Source organism: Eleutherodactylus coqui, chromosome 3, assembly GCF_035609145.1.
Source record: "Eleutherodactylus coqui strain aEleCoq1 chromosome 3, aEleCoq1.hap1, whole genome shotgun sequence".
NCBI classification, from domain to species: Eukaryota; Metazoa; Chordata; class Amphibia; order Anura; family Eleutherodactylidae; genus Eleutherodactylus; species Eleutherodactylus coqui.
This window is the reverse complement of record NC_089839.1, coordinates 223,948,912-223,968,345: the sequence shown is the minus strand read 5'-3', so window position 1 is coordinate 223,968,345 and position 19,434 is coordinate 223,948,912. Positions and strand designations below refer to the sequence as shown.

Sequence of the window (19,434 nt, the reverse complement as noted above, 5' to 3'; positions counted from 1 at the left end):
GGACATTCAAACAGGGTTTGTCTCTCAAACTTTTTCACATAGACCCTGTCACCTGGTTTTAGATTGTGACACTCATCTGTAAGACCTGGGATAAAAGCAGAGACTACAGAATACATTATTGACAATTCCTTGGAGAGGCTCATGACAAAATTAACAAGAAAATCATTTCCCAAACTCTGCTACTGTTACATGTATCCTCCTGGAAAAAAGAAAAACTAATAGAAAGACACTCAATTCAAAATTTTACCATTTTCCTCCATTGTCTTTTGTATCTACTTTCCCCCTACTCCGCGGATGGTAGGGTGTGTGAAAAGCCTAGAATATACCCAAAACAGACATGATGTGTTGCATTATTTCACCTGTGACGTTTGTACCTTTGTTTGACTCAATCACTTCCGGTACCCCGTATCTGCGGATTACCTCATTCATGAGCTTCTGTATGGTTACCTGCTTATTTACTTTGGTAACAGAGTAGGTCTCCAACCTGAAAAGAAATCAACAACAAGCACATATTCATGCTTCCCAACAAGTAGGAACTGAGTGTAGCCAATTTGCAATCCCTGAAATGGGTAGAGTGGTCTAGGCAAGTGTGATGTGGCAAATTTACTTCTGCCCTGTTGCTTTACGGCAAAGATCATGCAAAACTGGACAAATGATGCAGCAGCTACAGAAAACCAAGGAGCCACCCGTCCTTGTTCAAGTGTCGACATCATTACTGCTTTGAGAGGTGCGTCTTTCCGTGCGTCAGCTGGGCCATCATGGGGCACAGGGACTATGGTGGGCAAGTGCTGTTGACTGTTCACCATACGCCGTCCCTTTTTAGTCCATTTGTAGTTTTAGTCAAAGTTCAAGTTCATATCAAAGTCCAAGATTTTTATCAAAGTCCAAGATTTTTATCGAAGTCCAAAGTTATTGTTAAATTCTTCTTTTCTTCTTTCTTCCACGGCTTGAGGGCCGCTGCTTTTGCTGTGTGGTCTGTGATGGCGTTGCCTCTTGCTTCTCCGGTGTAGGAATTGGTGTGAGCTTTCCACTTTGTCAGGTAGAAGTAGGGCCTCCATGAGACTCTGCACCGCTGCATCATTCTTAATTGGCTGTCCTGCTGTGGTAAAAAACTGTCTGGCCTTCCATGTTGGGCCGTAATCATGAGCTATGCCAAATGCATACCGGGAGTCAGTGTAAATGTTTGCCGTCTTACCTTCCTCCACTCTACACGCCTCCGTGAGTGCTTTTAATTCCGCTTCTTGTACTGCGACATGCGGAGACATTCTGCTTTTTAGGACATCTTGTTGTGTAACCACCGTATATCCAGTGTGGAGTTGTCAATCACCCTGGTACCATCTATAAAAAACAACTCAAAATATGCATTATTAACAAGGGCTTTCAGTAACTTTTTTAAACTTAAATTTTCTTGTTGCATCAATGCTAGACAATCAGGCTGATATTCTATTTCAAAAAGATCAGAATCGTTGCAAAAAATTTAAAAATGGCTTGCAAAAAAATTTAAAAATGGCTGATTTGCAATACCTAAATCACCTATGCCTTCTCCTCCCCCCCTTTAAACCAGGGTACGCAATTGGAAGAATAGTAGCCGGGTTTAAAGTAGTATAACATTGTAAAAAGATTTGATGGAAGCAGATAAGGCCTGTAAAATGTTAACACCAATAGCAGAAACATGAGTTACACCGGGGAAGAATAATCTACAAAACCTCTACTAATATTTGAAATGTGATATCCCTTTAAGTGAATTCATTATTAGTCTGTTCCTGCCTGCAGTCTTATCAAATCTCAGACAGGAGAAAAAAAGACAAAACAAAAAAAACTAGCTGCTCAAAATTCTCCCCCCCCTCCCTCGTGCAAGAGGAGGGATGAAACATTACGTACTATTACATCATCTAGCTCCACCCCTTCGATATTGGCACATTGCGTCCGTCTTCTCAACTTAATTTCAGCTTAACCGTCCACACGTCCACATCTCAACCAAGCAAAGTCCCATGCATGGGGTAGGACTTTTACCCCCAGTCAATTTCCACATCACACATTCCACCACAGCTTGAACACGGGTCACCAACTCTCATCCATCCATGCGCTCAAGTCTGCTCCGTCACCCCCCTTTAAAGGTGTACCAGTCCATACAGATGCACGGACAAAAAAAGTTTGGCAAACATACATACATCAGCTGAAAAACACCGAGGTGAGTGCTATAATTTTTATAAAGTACATAATTCTATTGAGATGAGATTGTGAATGAGCGCTATCTATGACAAATTATGTGAAAAAAAGTTTTGCTAAGTGACTGAAATATTCTATATTTCTTATCTACTGAAGCTATTATATGCTGTATTAAACGCTGAAGTGTTTTAGAATCTCTGACCCTGAATTTGGAGTGAATTCTGAAAGCCCCCACCCTTTTTTCAAAACAAATCTCTTATCTCTCCGCGACTATGAAACACATACTGAAATAAGTTTTAGCTTAAACTATTGAAAAAACATTTTGAAATCATAATTAACACATATGCTGGGACCTTGCAACATTCATTTTCAACCCCTGTATAAGTAAGAATATAACTTAGAAATTACTATATTTCCCTGCCTACTAAGACAGTATAACTAATTAAATTCATTTCAATTCATTGCAAGCAAGCCAAGATATTAACCAAGGATGTTATTACATTTTCTCTCTCGCTGTTATCTTCCGACCTTGGAGACTGAACACAAGTTCGCAGCTATATGTCAACAGACTCTTCTCCCCTTCAGCTAACTATTTGCACTTACAGTATATATATATACACATATATATCCACCTAGTATGGATTATACATTATCTATTATCTATCTTGTATTATACACATTTCCATCTCTCTTTGCCAACCAATCACGTGCATTGTACTTCTCTCCCCTACCTAACTGCCAATATAACCTTCAATAGACACTCTCCTGACGCCCTCTTGATCACTTACTGTACTTTTCAACATTTCACTTACGGATACTTTCTTAAACAAATAATGTGTACATACGTAACTTACTCTGACTGTCTCTCTCTCTTTCTAGCAAACCATGATCTTCCAAGGCACCTCTCGGTCCTAAAGACCTCCTCCCAGACACCATTTTGTAATCTGCCGTGCGGGTCGGTGTCACACATTTTCATTAGAGTTTTCTTACATTTTACAGATTCATCCACACGGCGGCAGCCCTTGAGGGGCTCTATCTTCTTTAATAAGATCTTACGCATATTAGAACATCAACAATAATAATAATAACACGCTCCATAGAGTGAATCCTTCTGACCCGAATTGTCAGCCCCTTATATATGGCAATACAACCGAAGGCATCTTCTTCTTATGGAACCAGTCCCAAAGAGTACATCCCTCTCCTCAGCTAAACCATCAACAACTAAACTACACTAAAACGGAGGGTTCCTTCGTCAATGGGACCTGTCTTACAGAGTGCTTCCCTCTCCTCTAAACCATTAACGACTAAATAAACTCAAACGGAGGGTTCCTTCGTCTGTGAGACAAAATGAAAAGTAAGAGAAAAAAAAATTCTGCAGATACAACAAACAATCAAACAATCTCCACTATCGCTAAAACGCTACGGACTTCAAAGTACAAATAAACTACAGACTAGTTTCCGGGTGAGCCATTGGTGCGCATATCACGGTCAGTGGTCCATGACGGCAAACCCGGAGCCCACACGAGTTACCGTGTAGAACTCTTAACCCAACCCGTCCGGTCACAAACCACAGATAGTCAGTCCTGCTGCAAGACTCTCAGCGTAAAACACAACATAGATATATGTTTGTCTTACCTGGAGTTCTAAGTGAGTTGATCAGGCTCGGTTTGCAGTAGGACGGTTTCTCAGTAGCGTGGATCCGGGTGAATTGCGCTGTAAGCTCCGATTTTACCGCCCCAGTTGGTTGCGCCATTTATGAGGGTTAAAATTCTAAGTGCAGCACCAATCGGCCCCACCCCACTATGCCCCGTTGCCGGCCGTAAGAAGAGACACCACACACAGGAGTCTGGTCTAGCTCCTCACACGGGAGAAAAAACTGCGCACTTTATTACAGATTACATGAGATCTTATACCCTCTGTCCCATCCCCACTATGGGGTGATGGGCTCATAATCATATATGGGCAGTCCGGATTTCCGCCTTAGACAGTGAGGCGCCTCTGGCTTATACAGAAAATCACGTATTCAATTAACTCCAGTACAAAGAATTACCCACACAATTCTAAGAAGTCCGGCCTAACATCCATATATGGGAAGTCCGGATTTCTGGCCTAAGACAGTCAAAATTATGTACATTTGAACATCTTGATATCTTGTTTCTGCGCTTCTGGGAAATCGGCCAAGTACATGCGGCCTTGTGTCTGGTTCTTCTTCTCTGAATTTAAGATACATCTCTTGCAAAACCTTGGCATATCTGATGTAAGGCGAAGTATTAAAGTTTTTTTCATTTGGAATTGAATAAAACTTGCATACAGGTATAAAAGCATAAAAAACACATATGGCAATATATATACCCTCACAATCTAAAGGCGGTTCTGGGCGCTCGCGTTCTGGCGTTCCGCTTTCGCACTGCGGGGTCATTCTGACCTGGGAGGGGGATCTGTGGTTCAAATCTTCCTTAGGGGGTGCTGCATTGTGGTGTGGGGAAGTTGAGCTCCCTTTGCTTAGGGTGCACCTGGGGCCCGTGGGGGTGCAGTACATTTGCTGCATGGCGTCTTCCTGCCTGCCCTGATCAGCTTCTCCTCCACTGCTGCAGGGCTTGTCTGGGCTCATACCGGGGTTTCTGCTGGCTGTGCTGCCTGTTAGTGCGGGGGGAAGGTCTGGTGCTGCCCCTGGACTCCGCTCCTTGTCCCCTGCACTGACCTTATTAGCGGAGCATGGAGACTCCTGTGTGCGCTGGCTCCCCGCCTCTCCTCCGCTTCGGAGTGCCTGCTCCACGTGTGTTCCCGGCGCCATGTTTGCTGGGGACTTCTCCGTTCCGGCTCGGGCAGCGGCGCCCGCTCCATGCAGGTAACGTTTCAACTGGGTCCCGGCGGCTGTCGGAGGTTCTCCCCTCTTCTTCCCTGCTTTTCTAAGCATTTTGCCGAGGTTTGGCGTCTGATATCCGGCTATCTGTATGGCAGCGGCTGCGGAGCTAAGTGCCGTGCGCCCTCACTCTCCCATTGCCTGGCCACGCCCCCCCAGAAACAGAGTAACTCAATGTGTCATGCTGTTTCTGTAACTCCTATTGACTTCTATGGGTGTTATGGAAACATCATAGCATACCCTGCTTGGCTGTTTCTGTAAGTACCAATCACCCCCAGAAACTGCATTGAACTGGGCTGGGGGCAGTGGGGGCCACAATTACAGATAAATGGGGACCCAGAGATGGGACCTGCATGTATCAGCCTTTCATGACTGTGAAAGTATTAAATAAGAATACTTCTTTAGGCTGCATTCCCACAAACGTATATCGGCTCGGTTTTCATGCCGAGCCGATATACGTTGTCCTCAACTGCAAGGGGGGAGGATGGAAGAGCAAGGAGCAGGAACTGAGCTCCCGCCCCCTCTCTGCCTCCTCTCCGCCCCTCTGCACTATTTGCAATGAAAGGAGGCGGGATGGGGGTGGGGCTAAGTTCCAAGAATTAGCCCCACCCCTGTTCCGCCTCTCCCCATTGCAAATAGTGCAGAGGGCGGAGAGGAGGCAGAGAGGGGGCAGGAGCTCAGAGCACTGCTCCTGGCTCTTCTATCCTCCCCCCTTCCCCTGCAGATGAGGACGACGTATATCGGCTCGGTGTCAAAACCGAGCCGATATACGTTCGTGGGAATGCAGCCCACAGGACAGCCTGAGCACCCCCCTAAATAGTGCCATCACAGTGCCCCCATTAATTGTTTCTTCATAGCCAGCAGAGTGTCACCATAAAGAATAGCGCCCCTACAAACAGCACCAGCCACCTGCGCCATGCAAAATGGTAGTATACAGTGCTGCTATCTGTGGTGGCGAGTGCAGTAAAGGGCCTAATGCATAACTTCCTGGTGGTCTGGGGTGGTGAAAGGGATTAATTAGAGGTCCAAAATGTTGTGCTGATTCACCTCTTTAGATACAATTGGGCAGAATTACTAACAGTCCAATAATTAGTGCAAACTAATTTAATTTATAAATGCGCCAGATTTCTCACAGTGATTCTGCTAAATGATAAATCTGATGCATCTTTAAACTGTCTGGTTTAACTTTATAGTAACTACAAGGGGTCCGGAAAGTCTTCAGACCCTTCCATGTTGTTATGTTGTGGCCTTGTGTTCCCCATCATTCTGTACTCAGCACCCCATAATGACAAAGTGACAACAGAATGGGAGAAATCTTTGTAGTTTTTTTTAAAAAGTGAAAAACTACCATTTAGCATTGACATAAGTATTCACACCCTGTACTCTGGATCAGCTTTCCACCAACCCTGACTGGTCTCCCTGTCCCCAAGCATGATGCTGTCACCACCTGGCGTCACTGTAGGCAATAAAGAAAGTGTTCAGCAGCACACAATGTCAACCTCATATGGGAAGCTTTATCCAACTGCACGCTCACTCACACATCCTGACAATGGATCCAGTTTTCAGAATAGTCCAAACAAATGAAGTCTGAGCAGCATATAGGTGCAAAAAAGTTTCACATCCCCAGGATGCCTTTTTGGACTAGGCTTTACTGTAGGGTTGGTATTAGGCAGGTGATAAATGGTGCCTGGTTTCCTCCAGACAGAACGGTTAGAGGCCAAAAAGTTCCATCTTGGTGTCATCAGAGCAGAGAATCTTGTTTCTTGCAGTCTGAGGGTCCTTTAGGCTTTTTCTGGTAACTCCAGGCAACTTTCATGTGTCTCACTGCGGAGAGGCTTCTTTCTGGCCCCTCTGCCATAAAGCCCAGATTGGTGGAGGCTGCAGTGATGGTTGACCTTCTGGATGTTTCTCCCATCTGAACATGGGATCTTTGGAGCTCAGCCAGTGACCATTGGGTTCTTGGTCACCTCTCTTACCAGTGCCCTTCTCTCCCTTAGCCCTTTGCAATCCAATTTTGGGTTCAGGGTTTCCTAGTGGGCTTTCTCTTTCTGCCAGATTTAACTCACAAACTTGTCTAATAAAAGTCTTTGTTGGTTCAGTCGAAATAAAAATGTCTTATGATACCATATGCACATTACTGCGCCAATTTACAGCCCCCCACAGTAACTCGCACCATGACCGCTTGTTTATAAGACCCTCCTAACATTTCTATATGACCCCTCTCTAACATTTCACACCTCACTATAAACCCCCATTGTGGATGAATCCCTCTGTAACCTCCATAGCAGCATCTCCTCCTGGTACACCCAGATCTGCGCTGGCGAGGGCGCTGCCCATTGTAACCTGTGGAAATGTATCTGGATGATGGACACTTATTGAATGCAACAGAAAATGACCCTCACAAGGCTTTATTATTCATCTCATTAGTACAATTTATGGTTAATTCCTCCATCAATTTCAATTTCTACACAATTGCAAGTTTTCTAAAACTCCAGAAGTTTCTGATGACTTATAGGCGCCGCTGCCAACCCAGACATGAAGTGCCATCCCTGCCCCATCTACTAATAATGTGGCACTAGAAGAACCAGCCATGAATTTCCCCATTTCATTGGGCACTAGACCATCACTCATAGCGCCCACATCACTGTGTATATGGCAAAGCAGGGTACTGGCAAGCAGATGCCAACATCACTGTGTATATGGCAGTGTAGGGTACTGGCAAGAATGGTGCTGGCAAGCAGAGTACTGGCAGCTTCCCTGACCTTTGACCTTCACTCGGCCAACTGCCATTTCCTTTCAACTGACGACGGCAGCGGTTGGATAGAAGACTACAAGATTGTAAAAAATGGCGTCCAATGGACACGGAGGCGTAAACGAAAAGAGAAAGAGGGAAGAAGACAGCGTGAGCGGACTCACGGAAATAAAGAGGAGGAGGAGCGGAGAGGATGAGCCTGAGGATGACGAGCCAAGACCGGGCACCAGCCAGGACCTCGTACCACCACACCAAAGCTTTGATATCAGCCGCTTCACCGCCCTACAGATCTTGGGCAGAGGAAGCTTCAGCAAGGTAAGTTTTAGAATTTTGTCTTTTCGGGTTGGGGCGCAGCGAGGGCTCCTTCACACGGGGGGATTTTTTATTAGTATTTTTTAAGCCAAAATGTAAATCTTCCCATTCTACTTCGTCTGGACTTTCCAATTTTGCTTTTGCCTCACAAAATACTGATGAAAGATACTGACATGTAAACGACGGTCACCCATAATCGCTCCGTTAAAGGGGTCATCCGGCCGTGGCAAATGTATGTATGCACTTCTGTATGGCCATTACAAAGCACTTTGTAATATACTTTTGTGCTTTGTAAATGTGTCACTATTACTACTGGGGCAATTATTGGGGGTTACTATTACTACTGGGGCAGCTATTAGGGTTCCCTATTACTGCTGGGGCAATTATTGAGGGGTCACTATTACTGCTGAGGAAATTATTGGGGGTCACTATCTCTGCTGGGGCAACTATTGGGGGCCACTCTTACGGCTGGGGCAATTATTGGGGGTCACTATCTCTGCTGGTGGAACTATTGTGGGTCACTGTCACTGCTGGGGCCAATATTGGGGGTTACTCTTACTGCTGGGGCAATTATTGGGGGCCACTATCACTGCTGGGGCAATTATTGGGGGTCGCTATCTCTGCTGGGGCAACTATTGGAGGTCACTATCACTGCTGTGGCAAAGATTGGGGATCGCTCTAACTGCTCTCACTCGTACCCGCTGAACTATTATGGCGTCATTAAAGGGGTTGTCCCGCGGCAGCAAGTGGGTCTATACACTTCTGTATGGCCATATTAATGCACTTTGTAATGTACATTGTGCATTAATTATGAGCCATACAGAAGTTATAAGAAGTTTTTCACTTACCTGCTCCGTTGCTAGCGTCCTCGTTTCCATGGAGCCGACTAATTTTCGCCGTCTAATGGCCAAATTAGACGCGCTTGCGCAGTCCGGGTCTTCTTCTTTTCTCAATGGGGCTCCGTGTAGCTCCGCCCCGTCACGTGCCGATTCCACCCAATCAGGAGGCTGGAATCGGCAATGGACCGCACAGAAGCCCTGCGGTCCACCGAGGGAGAGGATCCCGGCGGCCATCTTCAGCAGGTAAGTAAGAAGTCACCGGAGCGCGGGGACTCAGGTAAGCACTCTCCGGTGTTCTTTTTTAACCCCTGCATCGGGGTTGTCTCGTGCCGAACGGGGGGGGGGGGGGGGGTTGAAAAAAAAACAAAACCCGCTTCGGCGCGGGACAACCCCTTTAATAGGTTGCTGGTCTGCATAGTGCACTACTTGTATCAGAAGGTCTGCCACTTTGTATTTACTCTGTGTGAGAGTATATGTTACCATACAGCGCGGCACGGGATCCCGCGGTCGGCGCGCGTCGCTCCGGCGTCGGCTCCAGCAGCCTGGAGCCCTGTGTCGAGGTTATCCCAGCAGCTTGGGACGGCCGGTGGGCGGCGGCATGGGCGTGTCCACCCGTAGGGTGCCGCCCGCACTCCTCCGTTTGTCTTATACAGCAGTGGGTGGAGTTGCCTCCTCCCACTCTCCGCCCGGGGGCGGAACCTTGTGGTTAAGAGACTGGCAGTGATGTGAGCTCACTGCCAGTTATTGGTTCTGCTTTCAGCTAGTCAGTCTGTCTGCAGTTTACCTCAGCCAGTCACTAGTTGTCTGTCAGCCCTGCTATCCTTCTCAGCCTGTTTCTGTGGGTCCTGTTAGCCCCTAGTCTGGTCTGTCCCAGTCAGCACTAGTTGCTATTCGGGTCCTGTCTATCTGCCTGTGAGCTCCATCTCCAGCCCTGCTTGTACTTGTAAGTTTTGTTGGTTTGTTACACCTGCCTCTTCTGTCGGCACTCTGTCCCCTGTTAGTAGTTCCAGCTAGGCAGTCGCCAGGTCCCTAGCCAGTGCAGGGACTGCCGCCCAGTTGTCCGCCTGGGGTTAGCCAGGGCCGAGGCAAGTAGGCAGGGACAGTGGGGTGCAGGAGATCAGGGCACCCCAACTGGCGCTCGGGGGGCAGAGTGCCGTAACATAATAACTGGCCCTTTAAAACCTTTTTTTTCATGGCGGCGATCAGCGCCCTTGCAAACCAGCTGCAAGACCTGGTGCCGGTGATCCGGGATTTGTCAGCTCGCATGGTGGCCCAGGAGCAGTGGGCGTTGTCGCAGGGGCAGAACGCCTTTACCAGTCCCGAACCCAAGTGCCCTCTCCCCGAGGTGTTCTCTGGGGAGAGGAACAAGTTTTTCGTTTTTCAACAGGCGTGTCGCCTGTTTTTTCGGATGCGTCCCCGTTCTTCGGGCTCAGAGGCCCAGAGGGTCGGGCTTATAATGTCCCTGCTGCGGGGCTCTGCCCAGACTTGGGCCTTTTCTATTCCCGAGGGTTCCCCCTCCCTGCAGTCGGTGGACTCCTTTTTTCAGGAACTCGGGGGCATCTTCGATGAGCCGGACCGAGTGGGGTTGGCGGTTTCACGGTTGCTGGCGCTGCATCAGGGGTCGCTTTGTGTGGAGGATTATTGCTCCAGTTTCAGACGCTATGCGGGCGACACTGCATGGAACGAGAGTGCCCTGAAGGACGTTTTTCTGCAGGGTCTCTCGGACGCGGTCAAAGAGCTGTTGATCTCCCATCCCATTCCCGGGTCCTTAAAGGAGGCCATGGAGCTAGCGGTGAAGGCAGATAGGAGGCTCAGGGCTGGGAAGCAGGACAGGCAGACCAGTAGAGTCAGGGAGGTCGTTTGTCCGGTTCCTTCCTCTTCCGTACCAGTCTCTGTTCCCGAACCTATGGAACTGGACCCGCTGGACCCCAAGGAGCGACGCCGAGTTCGGTTATTGCATCATCTCTGCCTCTACTGCGGGAAAGCTGGACATCGGGTGATAACCTGCCCCCTGAGGCCTCAGCGCCCACAGTCCGAATCGGCAGAAAGACTCCCAGTCCTAGGCGATTGCAGGGAGGGTCGCCTAGGACCACAGGTACGTCCTAGACTTCTAATACCCTGCCAGGTTAGATTCCGGAACTTCTCCCGCCTAGGGCAGGCATTTATTGATTCCGGAGCAGCCGCTAACCTGGTAAGCATGCGTCTTGTTGAGCCCCTGAGGGCGGAATTTTTGGCGCTGAAGACGCCAATTCGTTTTGCTAGCATTGATGCTACTCCTCTGGCTTCGGGCTTGGTACGATGGAGGACCCCAGGGTTACAACTCACTGTGGGGGGTCGCCATTCGGAAGGTCTATCATTCCTGGTAATGGAGAAAATGTCGGTAGACATGGTACTAGGGATGCCGTGGCTGGCGTTGCATAACCCCCAATTCGATTGGGCCACTGGGGAGCTAACCCAGTGGGGCCCGTTCTGCCATAGCCATCGCGCTTCCCATCCTCCCTGCTCAGTCGAGACCGCACTCAGTCCCCGAGGTCCCACTTACCTTCACACCCCGTCCGCCTGCCCTGCTGCTGATGTCGCCACCGATGCCCTGCAGGGGGGACGGAAGAAAGGGGTGGGGTCTCGTATGCAGTTGCGTTGTGAGGAGAGTCTGTCGGTGGTTGAGCCGTACAGGGCGGGACAGAAGGGGTACCGGTCCTCTGGAAATCGCAAAAGGAGGGGTCGCAGGGGGTTCCATAAGTCTGTGTCGAAACCTGTTGTCCCTTCGGTGATGCCCACCTCCGGTCCCCCGCCGCCCACCCCGGTCCGTGATGAAGTTGAATACGAGGCCCAGGAGATCCTGGATTCTCGCCGGGCTACAGGAACCTTACAATATTTGGGGGCCCGGAAGAGTTTTTTGGAGTATGATAGCTCAGATGACAGTGATTTTAAAGTTGGAGATGCCTCAGATTTTGAAGGCAGCGTCATTGGTAGCGAGGATGGGTCAAAAGACAGTGGTGAATGGTTGGACATTGACTCGGAAGACGACCTGAAACATGACGATATGTCAACGGTTGGCCCTGAAGGAAATGGGGCAGCCACAGACTACCGAAGTCATGGACCTGAGGATCAGCCCATGGTGACCGCCCAGGTGGGTCACATTCTCGGGTTGGTACAGCGTTTTCGCAGCCGCCTCCTGGATAAGCCTGGTCGAGTTTCCGGGGGCCCGGAGGTCCCCCGTCAGAGGGGGGGTAATGTTACCATACAGCGCGGCACGGGATCCCGCGGTCGGCGCGCGTCGCTCCGGCGTCGGCTCCAGCAGCCTGGAGCCCTGTGTCGAGGTTATCCCAGCAGCTTGGGACGGCCGGTGGGCGGCGGCATGGGCGTGTCCACCCGTAGGGTGCCGCCCGCACTCCTCCGTTTGTCTTATACAGCAGTGGGTGGAGTTGCCTCCTCCCACTCTCCGCCCGGGGGCGGAACCTTGTGGTTAAGAGACTGGCAGTGATGTGAGCTCACTGCCAGTTATTGGTTCTGCTTTCAGCTAGTCAGTCTGTCTGCAGTTTACCTCAGCCAGTCACTAGTTGTCTGTCAGCCCTGCTATCCTTCTCAGCCTGTTTCTGTGGGTCCTGTTAGCCCCTAGTCTGGTCTGTCCCAGTCAGCACTAGTTGCTATTCGGGTCCTGTCTATCTGCCTGTGAGCTCCATCTCCAGCCCTGCTTGTACTTGTAAGTTTTGTTGGTTTGTTACACCTGCCTCTTCTGTCGGCACTCTGTCCCCTGTTAGTAGTTCCAGCTAGGCAGTCGCCAGGTCCCTAGCCAGTGCAGGGACTGCCGCCCAGTTGTCCGCCTGGGGTTAGCCAGGGCCGAGGCAAGTAGGCAGGGACAGTGGGGTGCAGGAGATCAGGGCACCCCAACTGGCGCTCGGGGGGCAGAGTGCCGTAACAGTATACACCAAGCAGCTACCCCCCTCTATATTAAGAGGCTGTGTAAGTGGCTGTTTCATCGGTGTCCCTCACAGGTGTAATTAGCTCCCTCATTTGGTAGTCTGCTACCTGCTTGATGGGAGGATGCAGCTATCTGCCCTCCTGAGGGTGCATTCCCACGAACGTATATCGGCTCGGTTTTCATGCCGAGCCGATATACGTTGTCCTCGTGTGCAGGGGGGGGGGGGGTGGAAGAGCCAGGAGCAGGAACTGAGCTCCCTCCCCCTCTCTGCCTCCTCTCCGCCCCTCTGCACTATTTGCAATGGGGAGAGGCGGGTCGGGGGTGGGGCTAATTCACGGAACTTAGCCCCACCCCCATCCCGCCTCTTTCATTGCAAATAGTGCAGAGGAGGCAGAGAGGGGGCGGGAGCTCAGTTCCTGCTCCTGGCTCTTCCATCCTCTCCCCCTGCACCCGAGGACAACGTATATCGGCTCGGCGTGAAAACCGAGCCGATTTACGTTCGTCTGAATGCAGCCCCCGTCAGTAAGTATATGGCCATTTTCTGTGATTGTGTTTTACTGCTGTGGCAATTATTTCATCTCACTATCTTTGCTGGGGCAATTATTGGGGGTCCCTCTTACTGATGGGGCAATTATTGGGGGGTCACTATTTCTGCTAGGGCACTTATTGGGGGTTATCACTGCTGGGGCAATTATTGGGGTCACTATCTATGCTGGGGCAATTACTGGGGGTCACTCCTACTGCTGGGGCAATTATTGCCAGTCATTAGATTTGCTGAGGCAATTATTGGGGTGAATATCTCTGCAGGGGCAATTACTAGGGATCACTCTTACTGCTGGGGCAACTATAGGGGGTCACTATTACTGCAGGGGCAAATATTGCCGGTCACTATCTCTGCTGGGGCAATTATTGGGGGTCACTATCTCTGCTGGGACAATTATTGGGGGTCACTATCTCTGCTGGGACAATTATTGGGGGTCACTATCACCACTGGGGAAAATATTGGGGGTCACTATCTCTGCTGGGGCAACTATTGGGGGTGACTCCTACTGCCAGGGCAATTATTGCCAGTCACTAGATCTGCTTGGCAATTTGTGGGGATCCCTTTTAATGTTGGGGCAATTATTGGGGGTGACTATTACTGCTGGGGCAATTATTGCCAGTCACTAGATCTGCTGGGGCAATTTTTGGGGTCACTATCTCTGCTGGGGCAATTATTGGGGAACTCCTACTTCTGGGGCAATTATTGGGGTCACTATCTCTGCTGGGGCAAATATTGGGGGTCACTATCTCTACTGGGGCAGCTTTTAGGGGTCACTATCAATGCTGGAACAAATATTGGGGGTAACTATTACTGCTGGGGCAATTTGTGGGGATCACTGTTAATGCTGGTGCAATTATTGAGGGTAATTATCTCTGCTGGGGCAACTATTGGGGGTAACTATCTCTGCTGAGGCAACTATTGTGGGCCACTATCCCTGCTGGGGCAATTATTAGGGGTCACTCCTACTGCTAGGGAAAATATTGGGGCTCACTATCTCTACTGGGGGAACTATTTGGCGTCACTTTTACTGCTGGTGCAATTATTTGGGGTCACTATCACTGCTGGGGCAATTTTTGGAGTCACTATCACTGCTGGAGATATTATTGTGGGTCACTCTTACTGCTGAAGCAAATCATTGGGGTCACTCTTACTGCTGGGGCAATTATTGGGGGTTCACTACTACTTCTGGGGCAATTATTGGGGGGCCATTATTTGTGCTAGGGCAGTTGTGGGGGGTCCCTATTTGTTCTGGGGCAATTGGGGAGGATCACTATTGGTGTTGGAGCAATTGTGGGTGGTTGCTATTTGTACTGGGGCAATTGTGGGGGCCACTATTTGTGCTGGGGCAATTGTGGAGGGTCACTATTTCTGCTGGGGCGATTGTGGGAGTCACTATTTGGTTTTGGGTGTGGTTTGGGTGCGGTTCGAGTATGTTTTTGGGTGCAGTTTTTGGTGAGATTCGGGTGCAGTTCTGCCTGCGGTTCGGGTGGGGTTCAATGCGGTTCTTGGTGTAGTCTGGCTGCGGTTCGGGTGCAGTTCAGGTGCGGTTTTGGAAGCAAAGATGGACGGATGGTTGGATGGAAGGATGGAAGGATGGATGGTTTTAACTTTTTTTTTTTGTACTAATGCTACCCATTCATTGCGGGGCCAGGAGAGATGGACGAGGAGTTCAATAGCAGTGGGCGGGGCCCGGACACTGGCAATGAGTTCAATGGAGGTGGGCGGGGCCCGGACACTGGTGATGAGTTCAATGGAGGTGGGCGGGGCCGGGGTGGGACCAGGAGAGACTGCTTTTGTTGTTCTGCTGTCATTGGGAGTGAGCACACAGAGGAGGAAGGCGCAGGGCATTGTGGGAACAGCGCCATCTTTGAAAGCTGCTTACAGCATCAGTTTACAAAGCAAGAAACAGACATTACAGCTGTTATATTCCTGCTATTTTGAACCCATGTATGCTGTGTTTGACAATGCTTAGTTAAAGGAAAATTTACCCTGTGTGGTCGGATAACCCCTTAAGGACACAGCCTATTTTAGGCATAAGGACACAACGATTTTTTAGACATTTTTATTTTCACTTTTTAAAAGCCAAAACTTTATTTATTTTTCCATCAACGTGGGCAAATGAGGGCTTGTTTTTTGTGAAGTAAACTGTAGTTTTTATTGATGCCAGTTTTGCGTAAATATATATTATATTGTAAAACTTCTAGGTTTTTTTGTTTGATAGCTGGGATAGAAAACATAAATTCTGCCATTGTTTGCTTTTATGTTTTTTTTACAGCGCTAATCATGCAGCATAAATAACATGATGCATTTTTTTCTGCCGGTCGGTACGATTATAATGATACCAAAATTGTTATTATTGTTTTAGGTTTTCTTTATTTTTCCACAATAAAAAAACCTTTTTTGGAAAAAAAATGTCTACATTGCTGCATTGAAAGTCATATAACTTTTTTTTATTTTTCTGTGGACGGAGCTCTGTGAGGGTTTTTTGTGTGATGACCTATAGTTTGTATTGGTACCATTTTGGGGTATATACGGCTTTTTTGATCACTTTTAGGGCTTATTCAGACGAGCGTATATCGGTCAGGTTTTCAGGTCGGACTGATATATGCTGCCCATCTCTGCAAGGGGAGGAGGGCGGGCCGGTAGCTAGTGCATTGAGCTCCTGCCCCCTCTCTGCCCCTTGCCACCGTTTCCAATAGGAGGGGCGGGACATGGACAGAGCTAAGTTCCGTCCCACCCCTCCCATTGGAAACAGTGGCGAGGGGTGGAGAGGGGGTGGGAGCTCAATGCACTAGCTCCCGGCCTGGCCCGCCTCCTCCCCTTGCAGAGAAGGGCAGCGTATATCAGTCTGGTGTGAAAACCTGACCGATATACTCTCATCTGAATAAGCCCTTATTGTGATATTTGACAGGCAAAATGAAGAAAATAAGCATTCTGCCTCATTTTTTTATTTATTTTTTGCTGTACGGGATAAATAATGGGTACAATTTATTGTACAGGTTGTGACAGATGCGATGACACCAAATATGTGGGATTTAACTTTTTTAAAAATATTTTTATTTTACAAATAGGAAAGCGCCCAAAAAAAGATTTGTTTGTTTTTGTTTAACTTTTTTTTAATGGTTTCTTTTTTTTTTTTTTTTTTTTTTACATCTTTTACATCCCTGTAGGGGTCTTGTACCATAGCTGCTATGATAAAGCATTGCAGGACTGCTGTTCTGCAATGCCTTATTGCTTGTAATAACGATCATAGGCAATGGCACACCGGGACATCAGTATCTTGTGTCATGTTGCTCAACCCATCGGCCCTCAGCTAATATATTGAGGGGGTCTGATGACATCACAGAGGGAACACGCTTCCTGTGTAAACCCTTTAAATGCTGCAATCTATTTTGATCGCGGCATGCAGGGGGTTAAAAGCAGAGATCAATGTTTTCATTGATCTCGGGTGTTGCAGTGGGAGTGCAGCTATCGGTAACATCCGGCTCCCGCTGCAAGATCCACATGGCGTAAGGTTATGTCCTGGTGTGCTAAGTACTGACTTTAGTCCTGCGGCATTAGGGCTTTTACTCACTAGGGTTTTTTTCTTCTGCTGCGAATGTTAAATTTGCATCGCACAAAAAACGCAGAAACGGCAACTTGCGCTTTTTGTGCGATGCAAATTTAACATTAGAAAGTCCCATTGACAATTGGAAAAAACGCAGCGAATTTGCAGCGAAAAAAACCCGCTGGTGGGTAAAAGCCCCTAAGGGGTTAAAGGGAACCTGTCATCTACCTAGACCACCATAAACTAACTTACATGGTCTTAGGAAGACGCTCGGTTTTAGGCCAGGCTCACGCTACGGTAAGCTTTAATACACTGTGGGACTCCTGCTGTGTTTTATAGCGTATGGTTGCGAAATTGTACTACTCACGCAGGACATGTGCAGAACACCTGTTAGGTTTTTTGTTTGTATTTCCCACGCTATTCTTTAGCGATGACCCATATACCCGCAGTCCATACGCAATATAATTGTATATGGGCTGCAGGTATATACGCGACAATGGAGAACAATGGGCTCTATTTTGCGTATATACACAGCTAAATAGAACATGCTGCGTTCTATTTGGCGTCCGTGGATTACGCGATTCTGTCATGCTAATGTGAGCAGAACTGCGTAAGGCAGTAATTAATTGCCTGTGAGCTATAGCGTATCACATAGGATTACAGAGCCCGCATCATACACAATTCCTATATGGTCGTGTGAGTCCAGCCTTATGCTCACGGAAATAAATTTTCAGCATGAATTTCAGATTGCATATTTGCTATATGTGGAATTTGCCTTAGACTACCTGCACACGATCGAGCGCGATATCAGGGCGTGAAACTTGGCCTGATATCATGATCGTTTATGTGCGATTTACCCCTTTTTCTCTTCAAAAACGCCTCCCATCACTTCAGGTAAAGTAGTGATCGGCAACGGGAAACCTCAGTGTCTGAAGCAAATGGACGTCCCAGAACATATTGAGCAGCTTATAAGGTCGCTCTACAACAACCAAGAAGCAACAATCAGAACGGCTTATGGAAACACGGATTGGTTCGGAATCGAGAAAGGCGTACGGCAAGGCTGCATTCCATCACCAGTCCTTTTCAATCTGTATGATGAGGCGATGCAATGAGGATGAATTAGAAGTCGGAGTCAAAGTCTGTGGCAGAAATGTCAACAACCTCCAATATGCAGATGACACCACCCTTGCGGAAAGTGAAAGGGACCCGGAATACCTTATCCAACGAGTGCAAAAGGAAAGCGAACGCACGGGACTGTACCTCAACAGCAAGAAAACGAAGGTCATGACCGCGGTAGGCAACGGTACAGTGAGCGTAAACATCAACAACAAAGAAGTCGAGTCGGTCCAAGACTTCATCTTCATTGAATCCAAAATCAATGGCAACAGGCAATCTGGACCCGAGATCAAGAAGCGGATTACACTGGGTAGGATTACAATGCAAGGAATGGAAAGATCTGGAGAAGCAAGGATATTGGCATTGCAGCAAAAGGCAGACTGGTCAATCCAATCGTTTTTTCCCATAACGACGTATGGCTGCGAACGTTGGACACTCAGGAAAACGAACAGAAGGAGAATTGATGCGCTTGAATTATGGCGCTGGAGGAGAATGCTACGGATACCTTGGACCGCCGTAACATTGAACAAGCTAGTGTTAGATCGCATCAAACTGAAAATATCACTATAGGGCAAAATCATTAAACAGCGGCTCTCTTTTTTTTTGGCCAAGTGATGCGCGCAAACTCACTGGAAACAGTACTGATGGTCAACAAGGCCAGTGGTAAGAGAAAATCAGGACGACAGAGAATAAGAAGGCTAGATACAATCAAGGTCACCACGAACATGTCAATCGCCGCAATGAAAGAAGCGGTAAAGGATAGGAATGCGTGGAGAACATTGATCCATGGAATAACCGATGGTCGGATGCGACTGAATAGATAATTATCATTTGACTCCATTCAAAAGACTGTGGCTTTTATTTGTGCGTATCGCAACACACAAATCTAGCACAATTTGAAAGCGGCCTATTGATAAATCCCTCATGCAATAAATGTATATGATTTTTCCCCTCTGGCCGCTGTCAGTGATTATTCCCTATTTGTTTTCTTGAGGTGGTCCTGGCGTCATTCCCTGAAAGAAACACCTTCATGGCCATCAAGATCGTCAACAAAGCAAGAAGCGAACCACACATCTTAATGAGAGAGAAGCGGATACTCCTGAAGGCCCAAGACTGCCCCTTCATCTGTCACTTGTATGCCGCACAGCAGTCTGCAGACCGAGTCTACTTCGTCACGGAGTATCTGCTTGGAGGAAGCCTAGGAGCGATGATCAAAATGTGCGGCAGCTTGGACATCAACCATGTGAGGTGAGTAAATGACTAATCAGGGATTGGGGGGGACTGAGGGTGACATGACAGACATAGAAGAGTGGAGGGTGTACAGGCTGCCATAAACAGTGCCTCTTCTCTTCTGGTGGTGACGGACACCC

The 19,434-nt window shown here is 48.2% G+C and overlaps 1 protein-coding gene across 1 annotated transcript in view; it reads left to right on the top strand.

Moving 5' to 3' along the window:
- LOC136619964 (protein kinase C delta type-like) overlaps positions 1–19,434 on the top strand; it is a 30,963-nt gene that overhangs the window by 8,795 nt on the left and 2,734 nt on the right. Inside the window, exon 2 of the mRNA XM_066594686.1 lies at positions 19,059–19,312. Within this exon, the coding sequence (XP_066450783.1) occupies positions 19,095–19,312 (218 nt within the window). The 5' untranslated portion in view covers positions 19,059–19,094. The remainder of the gene's footprint in view (positions 1–19,058; positions 19,313–19,434) is intronic.